Source organism: Malus sylvestris, chromosome 7, assembly GCF_916048215.2.
Source record: "Malus sylvestris chromosome 7, drMalSylv7.2, whole genome shotgun sequence".
Lineage (NCBI taxonomy): Eukaryota > Viridiplantae > Streptophyta > Magnoliopsida > Rosales > Rosaceae > Malus > Malus sylvestris.
Genome location: NC_062266.1, coordinates 24,025,882 through 24,046,052, shown reverse-complemented (window position 1 = coordinate 24,046,052; position 20,171 = coordinate 24,025,882). Strand labels below are relative to the sequence as shown.

The 20,171-nt window shown below is 38.4% G+C and overlaps 2 protein-coding genes and 2 long non-coding RNA genes across 5 annotated transcripts in view; 3 read left to right on the top strand and 1 right to left on the bottom strand.

Annotated features, from left to right (window-relative positions):
• The window catches only part of LOC126629141 (uncharacterized), a 99,641-nt gene that overhangs the window by 76,147 nt on the left and 3,323 nt on the right, over nt 1-20,171 (bottom strand). The gene's annotated exons all lie outside the window — the stretch shown is intronic.
• LOC126629142 (uncharacterized) lies at nt 770-2,121 on the top strand. The gene is made up of 2 exons (XM_050299057.1): nt 770-949; nt 1,064-2,121. The coding sequence occupies exons 1-2, from the start codon at nt 899-901 to the stop codon at nt 1,751-1,753; spliced, it is 741 nt and encodes a 246-aa protein (XP_050155014.1). The 5' UTR covers nt 770-898; the 3' UTR covers nt 1,754-2,121.
• LOC126629145 (uncharacterized) lies at nt 6,207-9,109 on the top strand. Of its 2 annotated transcripts, XR_007625670.1 has the most exons (6): nt 6,207-6,512; nt 6,860-7,013; nt 7,105-7,157; nt 8,104-8,256; nt 8,331-8,405; nt 8,880-9,109. It is a non-coding gene; the product is annotated as an uncharacterized LOC126629145 (long non-coding RNA). The 2 variants fall into 2 exon arrangements; XR_007625669.1 differs by lacking the exons at nt 8,104-8,256; nt 8,331-8,405; nt 8,880-9,109 and having other exon boundaries at nt 6,217-6,512; nt 7,105-7,464.
• Nucleotides 14,171-15,454, top strand: LOC126629146 (uncharacterized). The gene is made up of 2 exons (XR_007625671.1): nt 14,171-14,386; nt 15,207-15,454. It is a non-coding gene; the product is annotated as an uncharacterized LOC126629146 (long non-coding RNA).

Genomic DNA, 20,171 nt, shown 5'->3' with positions numbered 1-20,171 from the left:
TATTCTTAATGTAAATTCTATAGAGACTGATTTTATTATGTGAATTCAGCTGCTTCAATTGGTTTATGAGGGATTTCTTCTAGCATGATCTAAGATTATTCATTTACTTCGAATATTTGATTTTTTTTCAAACATGATTTAAAACGTGTAAGTCGCGCATAGTATGCCGTGATTCAAAAAATACCTTCTGCATCTGTGTGAGTGCGTGCATGAAGGCTAGTAAATTAAAATTTGCTCAGTGGTTGCGGCTCAATGAAATACGTATAAGCTCGACTTTTTCTCCTTCTGAGAGTCAAAAAGAACACCTGAGAATAAACCATAAAGGAGAAAAGTGTTACAGATCAATCGGCTTTAATCATTCATCAAATATGACCTTTTTCTTATAGTTATATTATCTGACCAAGGAATTTCTCCAACATTAAAGTAATGGATATGGATTGTCTGTTGTTTATGATTCGAGAAGCTCTCGTCACTTTAACGTCTTGAAGCGATAATGATTTTATCTTTGTTTGAGATGTGATTAGTGATGTTATAAATAAAAAAAAAACAAAAATATATATATATATCATACGCGTTGAACAGTGTATTCAGCGAGTGTGATAATTCGAATACTACTCTGTGTAAAATTCGTCGATAGTCACACGTGCTATGCGGGGCTCAGCTACAGGCAAAAGGTGCAGCTGATGAAGACTTAGGTCTCTTAAACTGCAGATTTCACATTCACATTCCTAAAAAGTTTAGTCCTTGTGTACACAATAGGTAGGGTAGAAAAAAAGCACTTGGCGCGCAATTGAGCATCTATAAATGCTTTTGGCCTTGTGTGTTTTGTTCAACGTCCATCATATCACAAGAACTAGAAACCAAAGTATATACTTCTAAGCAACCAACACTAAACCTAATGGAGGTTCAGTGTAGCCCTTTTAGTTGGGAATTCTTCTATCAGGAAGAGGTATTGGGTTTCGTTCGAGCTCGTATGACGACAATTTCAGCTTTCAATTTCTCAAATTCTATTTTCTTATACGCATGGCTAATTAATTTTTATTTATTTGTATTTTTTTTGCAGGGGATAGAAGAGCTAAGGCATTCTCTTTTGTGCACAACTTTGGAGCTTGAGGCAACAATTTTATCAGCAAAGGAGAAGATTTCAACAAGAGAAGAAGAAATTGTTCGTCTCAAAGATCTCCTCAGCAAAGCCCTCCAAGAGAGAAATGAAGCTGAAGCAAAATGCCAAACCCTAGTTTTGGACAAACTCGTGCTCCAACAAGAGCTACGGAAGCAGCAACAAAAAGATGAGGATAATGAATCAAAAGGCAGTCAATCTAACAAACACTTAACCTCTTCTGACTCCGAAGAAACCATTGTTCCATCTCCGAATTCAGACCCTATTATGATGCCGCCGGCACCATTGTCATCACCGCCGCCACTGCCACTGGCTGCTTTGAAATTGGGAGCTATGAAGCCGTTGCCGGAAAAAGGGAGGCTACTTCAAGCAGTGATTGAAGCCGGACCGCTGCTTCAAACCCTTCTCCTGGCTGGACCGCTGCCTCAGTGGGAGCACCCTCCTCCCCAACTAAAGTACATTGAGATTCCACCGGTTGCCATTTCTCCTCCACCACGGCGACTTCAACACCATGACTCTTGCAATTGTAGCGGTACTAGTTGTTTCGGTCACAAGAGAAGTTTGGTAAGCTCTGATGATTCTGGTTCTGATTCATCACCCAACACCAAGCGCCGAAAGCTTGTTCTCCATTGACCAACATTTTGTGCGTTTTAGTTACATAATTTTCTAAGGCTGCACATCCTTTTCATACTGTCAAACATGCAAGGGCAGCAGTATGGAATGGATTGCTACAATCCATATCAGTTAGAATTTTTCAAACATCCATCTTAGAAATGAAAATCATAGCTTCTTTAGGTCCGTCTGATAACTATTTTGTTTTTAACTTTTAACTTGGAGGAAGACTTGAATGATTCAATCTTCTCTTCTCAGAATTTAGTTGCTCTAATTCTCTAGTTAATGTAAAATTAGTGGGAGCTATAGCCTCCAATTAATGTAGAATCACATTTTGTGTGTGCCTTTGGTATATTGGGGATGATCAAAAGTGACCAAATTTCGGAAAATGTTATGATCTAGTTTAAGGCCATAATTGTGCTCATGCTATTTCTTCTCACTTTTTTGCTTTTTTTCTTGGTACATAAAAGTAGCATAATTATTGTGACAAATAATCATAAATCTCCCAGAGATTTTTTCTTTTTATGAAGCATGCATACCTACCATTCACCTTCACTGTGAGTGTCTGCCATAATCCCACCAAAGACATCTATAATTAGATTCTTTGTTATCATGACTAATGCATTTGCACAAACCATACCTTAAAAAAAAACCCGATCAATTAAAAAAGGTTTTTTTAATTTTTTATTTTAGTTAAAATGGTTTTTGAGATTGGCATAACCTCTTAATTTAGTTTCTAACAATAAAAATTGATAGAAGTGATCCATGTAAACGTCCACCGTAAATTATTTTGGTCCTTCCATGAAAGTCTGTCAATATCCTCGTTACATTGTCACGTAAATGACTACTTGACCACATTTTTAAGGGTGTTTTTGTCAAACCTACCCATCCACGTAATGAGGATATTGACAGATTTTTCACAGAATGACCAAAATGATTTACGATGGACAAACACAGGTACCACTTTTATCAATTTTCATTATCAAGGACCAAAGTGGAGTTATACTAATCTCATAGACTATTTTAGCTAAAAATTAATTAAAAAAAAGAAGAAGAAAGAAATAATGAAAAATGATCTCAAATAGCACTATTACGACAATGTTCTCAAGTCGCAATGTTGTTGTAGCAAATCAATAGCAATAATACTTTTTTATGGTATACCAAGATTATCTTCTATCAGATAATATCAGCATCATATCGCGATGATATCGATATTTGAGAGCTTTTATCATAAACCTTCATAGCCAGCAAAGGTTCAACAGGAAACTAAGTTCACACAGTAAGATCAAATTTGAACTGGAATGTTTGTACAATAATATGGTTCACTTGGAGGGTTTGGTTTAGACTAATGACGTAAGTCAATGAAATTAAAGGAAGTAATAATATATAATGTTTATGGACGTTGCTTTCTTATTTTGAAACCATTGAGCCATACGATCATCATGAACTAACATGCTCATTGCTTAGTGAGAAATCTGACAATAAGGTCCCATACTTTTTGCAAGGGTAATGGTCTACTCAACAACATATCAAATTTTCTCTAACTTCAATTTCTATTCACTTTTACATCAATCTAAAAAATTGTGCACAAATAAAACCAATAATAAAATTTTGATCAAAACAAGAAATGGAAACACTATAATAAGCTGTATATAAACGACCAGGAAGTGCTTTCTGTTATATATTTAGTGTTTGTCCGATTCCACTTTTTTTTTTTTTTTGAGAACTGGAAATAGAATAATCAGGGCCGAAGCCAAAGGAACACGAAGCCCACCCAAGGGGGAACAACACAGAAAGCAACAAACATAGAGCAGGGGAGGGCGTACAGAAGCAAAGACGCTGCACCAAGTGCCAAGCGTCGCCCCCTCAACTGCAAAGAAACCAAAAACTAGGGAGGGCAAGGAAGCCCATCATTGTCCGATTCCACTTTTGTTTAAAAGTTAGCAGCCAATTTTATTGTGCGTATTTCCCATCAATCCATTGTCACTGTCGATTGGTATGTGATCACATGCTTTGTAGGTCAGTTTGTATTTAACATTCACGAGCTAAAGTGTACATAATCGGGACATTACGAAAACGAATATTAAGCACAAATTTTAACGTTAAAAAAATAGTAGGATAATATCGATGGTAGATATATAGAGAGCATTGAGATGCGTGACAACTATTTTTAAAGTGCAATCTTTTCTTTCAAAAGCAAAGTTTTTTTTTTTTTTTTTTGGGCTCAATATGTAGCTTTACGAGCTAAAATTGTTATGGACCCTAATGAAATGAATATTAAATTACTTGAAAATTATTATTAGCGTTCCAACTGGCATGATATATATATATATATATATATATATATATATATATATATATATATATTTTTTTTTTTTACCGTGCATGATAAAATCATTAGTTTGTTGCTAGGCTAGAGCAAAAATGAAACGGTAATTTAAATGTCATTTAACCTCTTGAAATATTATTTCAGTTGAAATTGATCTCATGAACTATTTTTTTGGTAAATTAATCCCCTGAACTATTTGAAATAAGTCAATTGACCCATTGTCGGTAGATTCCATCCACTGTTTCATCAAATTCAAAGGAAAATTAATTTTTTCCTTCATCAATTCTTACTTGTCAACTATAACCAACAATGTAATTATAACATGTGAAAACAAAATAATATGTAATGGTCCATTATGTAAACGTTTGGTTTTTTATGTTTTCTAGTTATGCTATATATTTTTGAATTATTTTGTGTATGTTTCAAAATTTTATTGGTAGTTATAGTTGACAAGTAACAATTAATGATGAAATAATCAAATTTCCCTTGAATTTGACGGAATTGATTCCGCAATCTAACGATAAGAGGTTAATTGGCTGATTTTAAATAGTTCAGGAGGTTAATTTACCAAAAAAATAGTTTAGGGGGTCAATTTCAATTGGAGTGACAGTTTAGGAGGTCAAACCGCAATTTACCCCTTAAAATAACATCGTCAATGGTAATTTAAAATAAAACAGCAGAAAACAATTTACAAGAAAAATGGAAGAACCTGAAGAAAAAAAGCAAAGGGTTTTTATCACAAATCGTCCCTGAAATTGACCCATTTCATCAAAACGGTCATTGAAATTGAAAATCGATCAATGTAGTCCATGAAAATGGATGTTGCAAATAAATGTGGTCCTTCCGTTACCATTCCGTAAAAAACTCTGTTAAGTGATGTTGTGGCACTTAAATGGATCTCACAAATTTAATAAAATATTATTTTGTGAATAAAAAATATTTAAGTAATAAAAAAGTTTTTTTTTTTAAAATAAAAAACTAAAAATAAAAAAAGCTTGCTCTGCAACAACCATGGCGCTTATAGTCTTCTCCTCCTCCTCCCCTTCCGCTTCTTTCAAGTTCAGCACTTCTTGGTGGGGTTGTGTTTGGCTGTGATTACATTTGCGACAGTGACGACGAATGCAAGAAAGGCTCAAACGTCGGTGTTAAACTCCTCGAGCCAAACAACAGGGTTAAACGCCTGTTGCACTATGCAACTTTCCTCCCACAGTTTAATGATTCGGGTCTGATTGATTCGAAGCAGGTCATGGGTTGCACAGCTCGGGTGTGGCTGCAGGCCGAGATGGATGAGGAGGGCAAGATGAGATTCACGGCTGACAACAATTCTGAAATCACCAGGGGCTTATACTCCTGCCTGGTTTTGGTGCTCGACGACGTGTTGCTGGATGAGGTGTTACGGGTCAATACCCATGTCTTGTTGTCACTTAGTGTGGGATTGCCGGGCCCACAGAGGAAGCATCTTATTCTTTTTTTTTTAATTTTTTTTAAAAAAATTTTCAAGTCTTAAAAAAAAAAAGGAAAAAAAAAGAAGAAGAATATGAATTGTTCATCTTCTTCTTCCCTTCCCATCCGAGCAACCTAGACAACCCTCCCCACCCAGTCGCACATGAAACCGCAGTGATGACAAGAAAGGGTCAAAGCAGTAGTTGACAATATTGGGAAGGAGGGAGAGGGAGGAGAGCTTGGACTGGTAGTTTTGGACGCAAGAAATGGGGGTGGGGAGGTTGGGGAGTTGGAAGAGGGAGGTTTCTTTGAGGCATTGGGCCGTCTGTTTAGCTGTGATTACATGTTCGACGGGGTGGGGTGAGGATTGGGGTGGTTGCTCCTGTGGGAGGCGAAGAAGAAGACGAACTTTTCATCTTCTTGTTTTTTTTTTTTAATTTTTAATTATATAAAACTTAAAAAATTATTATTTAAACATTTTTAATCCACATGGTAATATTTAATTAGATTTGTGGGACCTATTTATGTGCCACGTCAGCACATAACAGAAATATTGATGGAATTCTAAGGGAATGACTACATTGATTTGCGTCATCCATTTTCAAGAATTACATTGATTGATTTTCAATTTCAGAAACCATTTTGATAGAGTAGGTCAATTTCAGAGATCATGTATGATAAAAACCCAAAAGCAAAATTTAGAGCCTCACAATCACACCCTCTTTCTCTGAAATTCTCTTAAAACAAAAAGCCAATGCCTTTATTATATTCGTCTCCAATTCTTTTTTACCCGCCACCACCAACCGCTCCAACGACCATACGCCACTTCCCTCCTCAACGCCTCGCCACGTGTCCTTCATCCTCTCTACGGCGCCGTTTCGCCTCCGAACCAAACCCCCTTCCACTCCACTCTGCCGAGGTTTTCAGAAACCCCAATTGGCAATGCAATGCAAGCCGTCTTCCTCCGTATCAATGTCGGCCGAGGAGCAGTCCACTTCGACCTCCCAGGTTTCTTATTCTCTCTCTTGCACCTAAAACCTGTCGAGAATTTCTACATTGTTTTTCCGTAAATTTCGGAACCAAATGTTGCATTAGAATTTGGTGGCAAAAAAAATTAGGGGTGACAAATAAAAATATGAGAAACTTGTGTAAAAGTAAGATTAAGGAGTTGTTGTGGGTTTTGATTAAAGGATTAAACTTTGTTACTGTTGTGATAAATTTGCATTGTGTATTGAATTTTGTAGAATTTATTTTATTCGAGCGATATTCTAATTTAATCCAAACTACGGGAGGGAGGGGAATTCGGAACAATTTCCATGTTAGTGCTAAGTTATGATCTTGTAATGCCTGTGCAGAGGGGTGATCAACTGCAGGGTGGTTTGTTGTATTCAAGGGCGTTCTGGGTTAGTGAATCCATTATTGCCTGGAATGTGGATGTTTGAAATGGTTCCTGCTACTTATTTGCTAGTAAAACTGCTGCTTTATCTTGTTCGAGTGATGGAATTATAGGTAAGGACTTTACTAATTCTTACTTCAAGTTCGAGTAATGGAGTTCATGATTAAATCATAAAATTGTTTAATGGGACTTCTGTGCTAGCAGGTGAGGATATATATGTAAAGCTTGAAGAAGGTAAACACGGGCTTCCGGAAAATGTAAGATGTTATGTTATCTGTAGAAGCAGTTTCATGGAGCCTCTTATTGCTGTTTTTCTCAATGTAACTTTTGAAGAAGTTTTGAAACTTCTTCGAACTGGCACATGTATAAAATGATTTTTGTTAGGTGAAAGAAAAATTTCCACCTATCAAAGATTACAGAGCTTTTAATGTGTCCCCTGATTTGGACGCCAAACCTCTTCTCAAATGCCAATTGGCAGTTGCCACTTTCGATTGTAAGAATGTTTTTGCATTTGTTCTTTGCCAGTCAGTTTTATCAATGCACCGCTAGATAAACTGTTTTGTCTCCCTAGACTAAATACAATGAATTCTGATCAATTAACTTTTTGTTTTAAATTTTCAATCTGTAGCCTTACACATGAGAGGAGTATCGAGGTGTGCATGCGATTGAGAATGCTGAAGTAGATAAAATCATAAAACTCACCAATTCTAACAAATTAAGTTTTGAAGATTCTTAGTTTTTGGTAATTTAATTGTTTTATGGTAGTCACCCGTTTATGCTAAAAGTTATTCGTGGACCATTTAAAGTGATTTAACTATAGTTGGCATTGCTGTTTTACATAACTATTATCTACTATCTTTCAGATTGAATATGTAATTAAACTCCCATCAGAATCCTGACTAATTGTTTCCAGTGTCCTTTAAACATACATCGGATACTGTTTCGATTTACATTTAAATTTTCTCTGATCTTGGATCAATATTTTTATTTTCTTTGTTTTGGTGCTACTGCTACATAAGCTTGGTATTTCTTGAACACACAATTTCTTTTTATGACGGAACATAGTCATCACAGTGAGTGTGTTTTGTGAAAATCTTGACCAGGTTGAGTGCCAGCTGTAAAGTGGGCTTAGTCTGAGTATCAGCAGTTTATGAACTTTAGTCAATCTGGAGTCTAATATTTAGATGCTTACATTTCGTTCAGGATGTTATTGCATTGTTCATGTTGATGCTTTAAAGGTCAAATGACGATAATTAACATAGCAAAACGATACGATTGACAACTACATTTGTTTTCAAGATCAATTATGTTTCTGCGCATGACAACGAAACTCTGTTTGACATCGTGACTCTTAAGGTATGTGTACTTCTGCAGTATTTATTGGACTTCAGACTGGTAACTTCTTGTCTAACTCAGTCCATTCCTTGTAGACTCCTATGGAAATTTCTTTAGAGGAGAGATTCAGGATAAATCACTTGGCGACAAGTATAATAGCACTTGGACAGGTCTTAACTTGTATATAATGTTGGTGAATGAAAAATTCATGTATTTTTCTCTGTTCTTTGGATAATGTTTATTTTACACTGTTGCATTGACCATACGTTATCAAGTGTTTGTAGTATACTATAACCTATAAAGTGACAATTATGAAATGGCAGGCTGCTAGGATTACTTTTAATGTTTATTAATTCATTTTTCTGTAGTTCATTTCTGGGATATTGTATGACCAATCAGTATTTAAACGATGAGCTGCTTCGGTCAAAATCACTTGATCGTGACTCATACAGTTCTGGTGATTGGTTCAATAGGTCAGTTGCTAATCTAATTCCTAAGTTATAGTTGCTAGAATAAATGTATGATCTTCTGCATTGTAATGCTACTTCGGAGTTACAAGTTGAATGCTTTCTGTGATCCAAGAATAAATTCCACTCCTATAGTCCTATGTCATGTTTTCTGATTGAGTAATCCATGCCTGCTAGAACATGTCTGTGTCTTTCTCAAATATAACGTTTGGGGTGTTGGCCTTCCTCCAAAAGAGAAGAACGAACACTGCTGGCCGCTGTAAGCACTCGTGTATTTCCACAATCATTTGATCGTATGTATTTCTTAGTGATGTTGACAGGTGATGCAGAAACCTCTGATAATGGTGTGTCTGCTATAACATGTCAAGTGATTATATTTTGGTTCTGCTTCTTTTTTTTTTTTTTTTTTTTTTCAGAATGAAACCAAGGTTAGCAGATCCATCCTTTTAAGCCTCAGAAGTCGCATCATCCTCGCTGCTGTGGAGAACTTTTCAAGTTTGTTACGTATTACTATTAGGTACTGTTCGCCACTTTTCCGTTTGAGGACGGCAAATGTTATTCAGGTGAGAGGCCTGGTGATGTAAATTTAAATTAACCTAAATAATAGATTAATTTAAACCAAATTAAACTCCCAAGTAATTAATGAAACAAACTAGGAAAGAGTCCTTCTTGACTTGGGAAATACGGCATCTGACTTGCACGCCAGATTTGGGGTCGATTTATCTTCTGGAAAAATCTGTGAAAATATGGAAAACGTAGCTTTATCTCTTATCTTTCCAGGCATATATCGCACGTCACTAGGAAAAATCGGGAAAGCCTCCAAATCTTCATTCTCCCATAGCTGTGCAATTCTGACGGGAAAGTTACTTCTGCGGGATTGATTTGTAAAACTGGAACGTTTGGCTCCATGAAAAATTACGAAATTTGGACACAATGATCTTCCACCTCTTAGCTTCCTTCTCCAATTAGCCTTGCATCAAAACTCCTCCAAAAAGTTGAATTATCCCCAAAAACGTTCTAAGTGCGCAGATTGGCTGAAAATGAGAAAAGGAAAGTAATAAGGCTCTTTTATAATCAATTCCTTAACAAAACTTAGGGTTAATTAATATGAAAATATGATAAATAATGCACCTATCACCTGGCATCTGTACTTATGTTCCACTACAAAAGTTTTAAAGTTTTTTCTTGGAATTGACATTTCCAATAAAAAGTGCTAGGCTTGTTGCATAGTAAACGCTATGAGCCGACCCATCTCTTTTAGAGATAAACCAAATTCACTACCAAGTTTTAATACATAATATTCAAATTTTCAGGAACGGGTACGTTTCTAGAATACTGGTCCTTCATTTCTCCCTGGAGTCGTAGTAGTTAGCATTGAAGATGGTCATGAAGGCGTGCCAGGGCTATCTCAGCTGGATGCAATGTCGGTAGAATAGCACCAGAGATTTTCTGCTTAACATCTCAAGCCTAAAAAAAGATTCTGAATGATGAGATCATACCTCCTGATTTAGTTGTTTATTTTTATGAGCTCATATCACTAGAATTTGAGCTAGGCCTCCTTGATTTGTTTTCTTATAGATCTTTAATATGAACTTGTTGCAGCTAACGTCAACGGATGAAATAGTTAAGAGATCTGCGTATGATGCTTCCTCAGGATGCTTCACTGCGCCACCAAGAACTACATCTGTGTTTGTTAAACCTCGGGAAGTTTGAGTAGCTCTGCCGTAGACATGGTGTTCTGCGGAGAATGCGTTAAATCTCTTCAATGAAGGACATGACATGGTACTTCTTTGGGTGAGTTAGTAACTCAGAAGAGTGTATAAATTACTCCTTCTACTGCACAAATTAGAAAAGAGGAAGTGGTTGTAGCTTTGAAAAAGATGAAGTAAAGAAAAGCAGTGGGTCCCAACGATATATCGATTGAAGTATGGAAGGTCTTGGGAGACATGAGTATAGCATGGCTAACAAACATTTTCAATAAGATTTTGAAAATGAAGAAGATGCCCAGTAATTGGCGAGAAAACACTTTGTTGCCTATGTACAAGAATGAGTGCGACATACAAACTTGCATGAACTATAAGGGTATTAAGTTAATGAGTCATACAATGAAGCTCTGGAGAGATTAATTGAGCTACACAAGTCTCATAGAATCAATTTGGGTCAATGCCAGGGCGCTCGACAATGGAGGCAATCTATCGTTACGAATATCGATGGAGCGATATAGAGATATGAAAAATGATTTGCACATGATCTTTATAGATTTGGAAAAAGCGTATAATAATGTCCCAAGAGAAATCATTTACAAGTAGCATATAGTCAAGCAATAAGGAATACGTATGACGGAGTAAGGATTGTAGTAAAACTCATGAAGGACAAACTGAAAGTTTTCCCATAACTATAGAGTTACACCAAGGCTCAGGTTTAAGTTCTTACCTTTTTGCATTGGTAATAGACGAGTTAACGAGACATATACAAGATGATATTCCTTGATGTATGCTTTATGTAGGTGATATAGTGCTACTAGATGAACCACAGGAAGGAGTAGATGTGAAGCTAAACCTTTGGCGGAAAGTGTTGGAATCTAAAGGTTTTCACTAAGTAAGTCAACAACAGAGTATATGAAGTGCAAGTTTAGTGAGAATGAGGGTGCAAATGAGTTAGAGGTGAGGAATTGGAGACCATGAAGTATTGAAGAGTGAATGCTTTCAGTATCTTGAATCTATCTTGCAAAATAATGGAGATTAGATGTAGATCTGAACCATAGAATACAAGCTGGATGGATGAAGTGGATGTGTGCATTGGGTGTGTTGTGCGGCCATCTTATGCAACTAAAGCTCAAGAATTTTATTTTTATTTTTTATAGGATGACAATAAGGTCAGCGATTCTTTATGACACAGAATATTAGGCGGTCAAAAAGTAACACGTGCAAAAAAATGAGTATAGCGGAGATGAAAATGCTTCGTTAGATGTGTGGCCTCATGAGAAAAGATAGGATTAAGAACAAGGTTATCCGAGGTAAAGTAGGAGTGACCGAAATTGAAGATAAAATGAGAGAACATCGGTTAAGATTGTTTTGACATGTGAACTGAAGACCTACATATACTCCGGTTAGACAATGCGATTAAGAGTCGGAGGCTCACGGCAAAAAGGGTAGAGGAAGACTTTAAAAGAGACTATAAGAAAAGATGTGGAGTACTTGGAGCTAGCAGAACATTTGGAGCAAAACTTAGCACAATAGCGTTCTAGAATTTATACAGACAATCCTACTTAGTGGGACAAAACTTGATCATTGTTGTTGTTGTATTTAAAAAAAATTAAAATAAAAGGTTAAAATTTTTGGATGGGATGTGTTAACACCGTTACTCATAAAAATTCAAGAATCCAATCTTTCTTTTAGCCTTAATCTTTTTTTTTGGGATAATAATTTATATTTACAAGAAGAGAACGTTTAAAGATAGAAGTTTGATGAAAGGTGTTTTCGAAAAAGAAAAAAAATAGTTGGATGAAAGGTGGTGATGGACCAAAATAATTCTTGTTAAGATGTCAATTAATTATGAATTAATGCATTCCCTGTCCGTTGTTATCGTGGATGGAGCCTGCTTAAGGTCATGTTTTGTGCCGATTAATGAAGCTCTTGTGTCTTATTCTGATGAAGCAATTTGCAACCTGTGTTGTGTGTTAGTATTCTCATGCCCTTTTTGAGCAATCAACAATTCAACATGCACCATATGGCTTTCAGTCCTCTACCAATTTGACCTTGTTGTACATGCCTTAATGCATGTCCATCGTTACTTTATCACTTAATTCATAAGGTTGATCCATCATCTCGTGACTTGTTGACTTTGTGTTATATCTAAGTTTAACTCCAATCGAACAAAAGCTGTAAGATTTTTCATTTTCTCTTTTCCAATCACTTGCTTTCACACAACACCGTCCAAAATATGACTAATTGAAAATTTTAGTGCTAATTTTCATGAAGTTAATCTCTTAACTTAAGTGAAAATTTACTCACCCCGCCAGACTAAAACTTGGCCTAGTCCCCGTTAACAACTCCTAATTAAGTTCGTAACACAAAGTCAGTTACATAGCCACACATAGCAGACAGGAAAAAAGATTTTTTTTGTTTGATCAAAAGTACGATATTCATTAAGTAAGACTGAATTCGTACAAATTAAGGATATTGTGCATAATGGGCCTCGATAAAAACCTTGCTGGGGATTTCAACCCGGTCGAAGGAAAAGAGCGTCCCGCACAAAAGAGAACTATCCTCAAATGAACAATTGAAAAGAATTACACTTTCTTGAAGGGGTATATCTTGGATCAAATTTGGGGATTCCTCAACTCCCACTACCTCTTGAACACTATTATAGCCTTACATTTGTGAAAATTCCTAGATTCATCATTGATCATAACTATGAGTAAAAGAGCAATTATTTACTCAAAGGTGTTCATTGTATTAATTTCTAAGAAAATATCGTGTCACACATTTTTACTTGAATTGTTTCTCTAATTTGGGGATAGAGCTCATCATCTCTAGTATTTCTTGTTGTTAGTGTTTTTGTGTCTTGATCAGTGAAAGTTATACATGTAAGCACGTAGAATTGGTCATTGTCATGTATGGTGAACAAGTATAAAAGTGGTTGTCGCTCGAAAGCAGAATAATTAACTTCTAAATCAAAATTAATTGAGTCATAATCTTTCTATTTCATTCAAATCACACCTACCACACCACCACTCCCATGTAGTAGCAAGTTAGTAACCCATAGCTATTAGCTAGCAAAGAGAGAGTGAGTGCAATTATAAATAGAAGGAAATCATATTCAACACTAATTTAATATTTGGTTAATTCTGAAAATTGGTGGAGATGTTATTTTCCTACTCTTAATCAACAGTGAACACTAATTTCATATTGTAGCACTCAATTTTTGGACAATGACTTTGGTGTCTATATAGATTAATGCAAGTTGATATAATGCCAATTAAAACAAACACATTTTATACATAGTATACTACACATAAACATAACCAACTAGGGCTGGGCAAACGGGTCCTGGACCCGCGGGTAGGGGCGGGTAATGCGGGTAAGGGGCGGGTACGGGGCGGGTACAGATATTGTAAATTCAAAAGGGGGCGGGGCGGGCCGGGTATAGGTAAATAACGGGGCGGGGCGGGTACAGAAATGGGAAAATACGGGCCCCCAGCCCGGACCGTTGATTCCTACCTTGATTTCCTACCATTGATTTCACCCTCTCTCTCTCTCTCTCTCTCTCTCTTATTCTTGTCCGAGACTCCCAAGACTCTCATTCTCAGACTCACTTCCTCAACTTTCCATTCTCTCGATCTCTCCTCCCTCGATCTCTCCTCCTTGAATCTCCTTCAACCTTCCAACATGCAAAATCTCCTTGAATCTCCTTTATCGCCGCCACCATCATCATCAGACCTCGATCTAGGGTTTACACTAAGGCTTCGCCGTCGATGAGCTAGGGTACCGGGAGGTGGGCCTGAGAAGAGCTTCGGGTCCGGATCCTACTCCGACGTGTACATAGCCCTCCGAATCTCCGTCAACCTTACCGTGAGGTCCGCGGCTATCAGTCGGCGTTACGAGAAATCGAAGCCCTCCGCCGCCATTGATGGGTTGATGAATCCAAATGGGTTCTCAAATTATATGCTTTTTTATCAAAGGGTACGTGTTTGTTCTATAAAGTTCCTCACTTTCTTGTATATTGCCATTTTAGTATGCCCGTAAATTTCCTTTTTCTTTTGATGTTTGGATGCGATTGCAGTGCATCTGTTTGTGGGTATTTTTTTTTCTGGGATTTTTGTGCTTGCTGTGTTTGCATGGCTCTTGGGATTCATCTAACTGATAGGTGGAAAATTTGAGATGGGTTTGATTTATTTGAGATGAAATGTTTCTGAGTAGGTGGTTTTTCAGGTTGAAAATCTGTACTTTGTGTGATGTTCATGACTTTTTTGGATTTCAGTGATGAAATTTTGTGGTGATTTATGTTTATGTCATTCTGTTCGAATCAATAATTTGGATTTAAGACTTTTCGGTTGTAATGTGGGTAGCTGGGATTCTGTCCAACTGATCAATAATGTCGGAGTTGTGGGAAATTAATGGGAGTTTGTGCATAGTTGCTCGCATAGCTGCGGTTCGATTGAGTATAGTTTTGTTTGTCTATCATGTTTGTAATGGACTTGAGATTGCAATGCAGCACGTGTGATCAGATTTTGTTTCAGTGATATATAGTGGTTAATAAGAATGTGAGGTTGCTACCATAATTCACTTGTCATGAAATCTTTGTGCATTTATATTTAATAGATCATGTTTCCATTTGTATCTAGTCGAATGACATGACTAATATGACTATGCGTCAAGTTCACTTTTGTACAGTGAGTATCTGAAGACAATTTGAAAAAACTGAATTTAGATGGTTATGACATGATAAATTTTCAAGTTCAATGAGGATAATATGATGTTTATATTCTATTTTTGCTTACAGATTCAATGAGGAATTGAGGATTGTTGTTGGAACTTGGGCGTTGGATGTGGTTTTAATTTGAAATTTATTGCGGATGTCATGTTTATGTTGTTTTGGAGTATTTGATTTTTGGAATTTGGATGTCTTGGACTTTCGGATATTGTGTATGTGGATTTCATTTTTAGATGTTGGAGGACGATGTAATATTGTTATTTTGGATGTATTGTTAAAACTTAATTTATGAACTTGGATATTAGACTTTGTATTTAGATTAGATGTGAATAATGGTGAATTTGTGCAAAATCTGCATAAATGCAGTGTCACTGTGATTGTGCAGTTGCAAATTGCAATCTGTGCAGTTTGCAAACTGCAGTTTTCAAACTGTGCAGTGCAGTTAAAAAAAAAAAAAAAAAGGGTACCCGTGAACCCGGCCCGAACCGGCCCGTTTTAACCGGGCCGGGTAATGTCCGGTTCCTATACAAGAAAATCCAATCCCCGCCCCGCCCCGGCCCGTTTCGGGTAATGTCAGGTTCCTACAAACTTAGGTTCGGCCCGGCTCGGCCCGGCCCGTGCCCAGCCCTGTAACCAACTCGTAAACTTTTATCATATCAAATTATTTTGAGCTATTTCTTAACTATTTAGTTCCGCATATGGTGACACCATCTTGGCTCCTCTTGAATTTATTATATACTTTTAAATTATTCACACAAACTTTTTTTTTTTTTGAAAAATAATTTACTCACAAGTCAGCACAGCTAATTAAGTATGTGCAAAATAAATACAACAACAACAAAGCCTTTTCCCACTAAGTGGGGTCGGCTATATGAATCCTAGAACGCCATTGCGCTCGGTTTTGTGTCATGTCCTCCGTTAGATCCAAGTACTCAAGTCTTTTCTTAGGGTCTCTTCCAAAGTTTTCCTAGGTCTTCCTCTACCCCTTCGGCCCTGAACCTCTGTCCCGTAGTCACATTTTCGAACCGGAGCGTCAGTAGGCCTTCTTTGCACATGTCCAAACCACCGGAACCGATTTTCTCTCAAATTTCCTTCAATTTTGGCTACTCCTACTTTACCTCGGATATCCTCATTCCCAATCTTATCCTTTATCGTGTGCCCATACATCCCACGAAGCATCCTCATCTCCGCTACACCCATTTTGTGTACGTGTTGATGCTTCACCGCCCAACATTCTGTGCCATACAACATCGCTGGCCTTATTGCCGTCCTATAAAATTTTCCCTTGAGCTTCAGTGGCCTACGACGGTCACACAACACGCCGGATGCACTCTTACACTTCATCCATCCAGCTTGTATTCTATGGTTGAGATCTCCATCTAATTCTCCGTTCTCTTGCAAGATAGATCTTAGGTAGCGAAAACGGTCACTTTTTGTGATCTTCGCTAGATTGCTCCGGTCATTAGTGTGGATAAGTATATAAATGGATAGAGATAGGAAAGCAAACACAAGATGTACGTGGTTCACCCAGATTGGCGACGTCCACGGAATAAAGGAGTTCTCATTAATTGTGAAGGGTTTACACAAGTACATAGGTTCAAGCTCTCCTTTAGTGAGTACAAATGAATGATTTAGTACAAATGACATTAGGAAATATTGTGGGAGAATGATCTCGTAACCACGAAACTTCTAAGTACCGGAGTGTGGTATCGTCTTGACTTGCCTTATCTGTCTCATAGGTAGATGTGGCATCTTCTTTGGAAGTACTCTTCCTCCATCCAAGGGTGGTATCTGTAATTGGTGGAGATGCACAAGGTAATGTATCAATTTCACTTGAAGCTTACTTGTAGTTTCAGGCTTGGTCAAGCGCGATACAAACCATGTAGTAGGAGTCCCCCAAGTCGCCGGGCTAGGGGATCTGCTGAAAGAGGTGACAGACAAGGTAAGCAATCAGAGCTCCGGCTGATTGTTCATATTCTCCCTATCTTGCAGGCAGCATGAAGGATAAAGAGAAGAAAAATGAGAAGAGATGATATGGGATACTTTTGCTTTTGAAGAAGTAACTTTCCACAGGCTTATTCTTGAACCGGGCTGGAGGGTTTTCTGGTTTCCTCCAGAGTATAAGGCCGACTGAAGAATTTGAGGGTCAAAACAAGTCCATCAAATCTAGAGTACGTTCGACCCTGCTGATATGGGATACTTTTGCTTTTGACAGAGTAGTGGATGTATCGGCACGTGTGCTATTACGCTTGTCTCCACATGCTTCCTTGTATCCTTCTCATTTGCCCTATCTGTTCCTCAGGCAGATGCGGTATCTTCCCTGGAAGCATAAGATGTTGAAGATGAGTACTTGAGAGCAATGCCAGGTAAGTAATCAGGTAAGGGGTTCCAGGCAGTCAGTTCCTGGCTGGAAGCTTGATTCCAAGTGCTGACTGATTGCTCTCTTTCTCCTTGTCTTGCAGGTAAGAACAAGGCCAAAGGAAAAGACAGGGAAAAAGCATGATATGGGATACTCTTGCTTTTAACCCTGATGATATGAGATATTCTTGCTCTAGTATAGCTTGTTTACAGAGGTATTATCGGGGGGAAAGAAAGCTGAATATTTCGAAAGGCTTCGTTGGGAGTGCCTTCTCAGATAAGAGAAAAGGTTGAGCATTTTTGCAGGTCTGCCTGTCCGTTAGGGATGGAGGTCGACATATATAGGAGTCTCCCTAACATCAAGTAATAATGCTATTCCTTTACCCTGTTTGGTCATAGCACGGTAGTGGGAGCTGCCAGCTTCACATGTTTTAACTCTGTCAGAGCACTTTGAAAAAGTGGTCTGTGGTATCTGTAAAGCTGATGTTGCGTGTGAAGATTACAGACAAGCTTTATCCAAGGAGATCCAGCTCTTGAAGTTGGGAAAGTGGTGCCTCTTCGGTTTTCGAACAAGCAATCCTGTCGGGGATCTGGCTCTCGAGATTCGGAGAACGATGCCTCTTCGATTTTTGAGAAAGCAATCCTGCTGGGGGTCTGGCTCTCGAGATTTGGAGAGCGGTGTCTCTTCAATTTTGAGAAAGTAATCATGTTGGGAGTCTGGCTCTCGAGATTCGGAGGGCGGTGCCTCTTCGATTTTGGAGCAAGCAATCTTGTTGGGAGTGTTTTCTCGAATGTGAGTAAAGGTTGGGCATGTTTGCTAGTCTACCTTGCCACGAAGCACAAAAGTTGACACACAGGGACTTTCCAATTATCCAGCAGTGGTATTGTTCCTTTACCCTCTCTTCGATTTTTGAGAAAGTAATCATGTTGGGAGTCTGGCTCTCGAGATTCGGAGGGCGGTGCCTTTTCGATTTTGGAGCAAGCAATCCTGTTGGGAGTGTTTTCTCGAATGTGAGTAAAGGTTGGGCATGTTTGCTAGTCTACCTTGCCACGAAGCACAGAGGTTGACACACCGGGACTTTCCAATTATCCAGCAGTGGTACTGTTCCTTTACCCTTGTGGGTAATAATATGGTAGCTAGACCTTCAAAATTTATGTGTCTAAACTTTGTTAGTGTTGTTTCTTTGCAATTCTTTTACCCTTCTTGGTCAGAGCGATGTAACGGGAGCTGCAAGCTTCACGTGTCTCAACTTTGTCAGAGAACTTTGGCAAAGTTATCTGTGGTACCCATGAGTTACTGTTGCGTGTGGGAAGTGGGTGATTGAACAGTACGATTCATGTGCTTTCTACTTCGCCAGAAATCTTCGACAGAATGCCCATAATTTCTGCAAAGCTGAGTGTGCGTGTGACAGGTGCTGACAAAGCTGGAAAAGTAGGTGCCTCTTCGATTTCTAAGATCGGCCCTCGTGGTCTCTTAGCAGCCCAGCTTTTGAGAAAGCAAGCCTCTTCGATTTCTGAGATCGGCCTTCGTGGTCTTTGAGCAGCCCAGCTTTTGAGAAAGTAAACGCCTCTTCGATTTCTGAGATCGACCCTCGTGGTCTCTGAGCAGCCCAACTTTTGAGAAAGCAAACGCCTCTTCGATTTCTGAGCAGGCGCCTCTTCGATTTCTGAAGCTTCGTCGAGTGCAGATTTTTATAGGGGTTGACATTAAGTTCCAAAGCCCACTTGAATATCCACTAGTAGAAGCTCCATTCTTGCACTTCTAAGATCTTGATTTGTCCGACCTCTTCTCTCTTCAACACCTTTGAAAATGTCTGGCCCCTCCGACCGTCGTTTTGACTTGAACCTTGTTGAAGAGGCAACCCCGCCTTCTCCAGACAACATATGGCGCCCATCCTTCGTCTCCCCTACTGGTCCTCTTACCGTTGGGGATTCCGTGATGAAGAATGATATGACCGCTGCGGTAGTGGCCAGGAACCTTCTCACTCCCAAAGATAACAGACTACTTTCCAAACGGTCTGATGAGTTGGCTGTTAAGGATTATCTGGCTCTCAGTGTTCAGTGTGCAGGTTCTGTGTCTAATATGGCCCAACGCCTATTTGCTCGAACCCGCCAAGTTGAATCATTGGCGGCTGAAGTGATGAGTCTCAAACAGGAGATTAGAGGGCTCAAGCATGAGAATAAACAGTTACACCGGCTAACACATGACTATGCTACAAACATGAAGAGGAAGCTTGACCAGATGAAGGAATCTGATGGTCAGGTTTTACTTGATCATCAGAGATTTGTGGGTTTGTTCCAAAGGCATTTATTGCCTTCGTCTTCTGGGGCTGTACCGCGTAATGAAGCTCCAAATGATCAACCTCTGATGCCTCATCCTTCTAGGGTTTTGTCCAGTACTGAGGCTCCGAATGATCCCCCTCCGGTGCCTTCTCTTTCTGGGGCTCTATCGACTGCTGAGACTTCTCCTAAGCAACCTTTGTGAAGGCTCCCTCTTGTTTGTTTATTTTGACTCAAGTATATGTACATATTTGTAACTTATCGGGGATATCAATAAATAAGCTTTCCTTCATTTCAACGTATTGTGTTAAATACACCAAAGCCTTCTTCGCTAAGTTCTTTGAATTTTCTTTTGTTGAAGCTTGTATGTTGAAGCTTTGTGAGTGGAGCATGTAG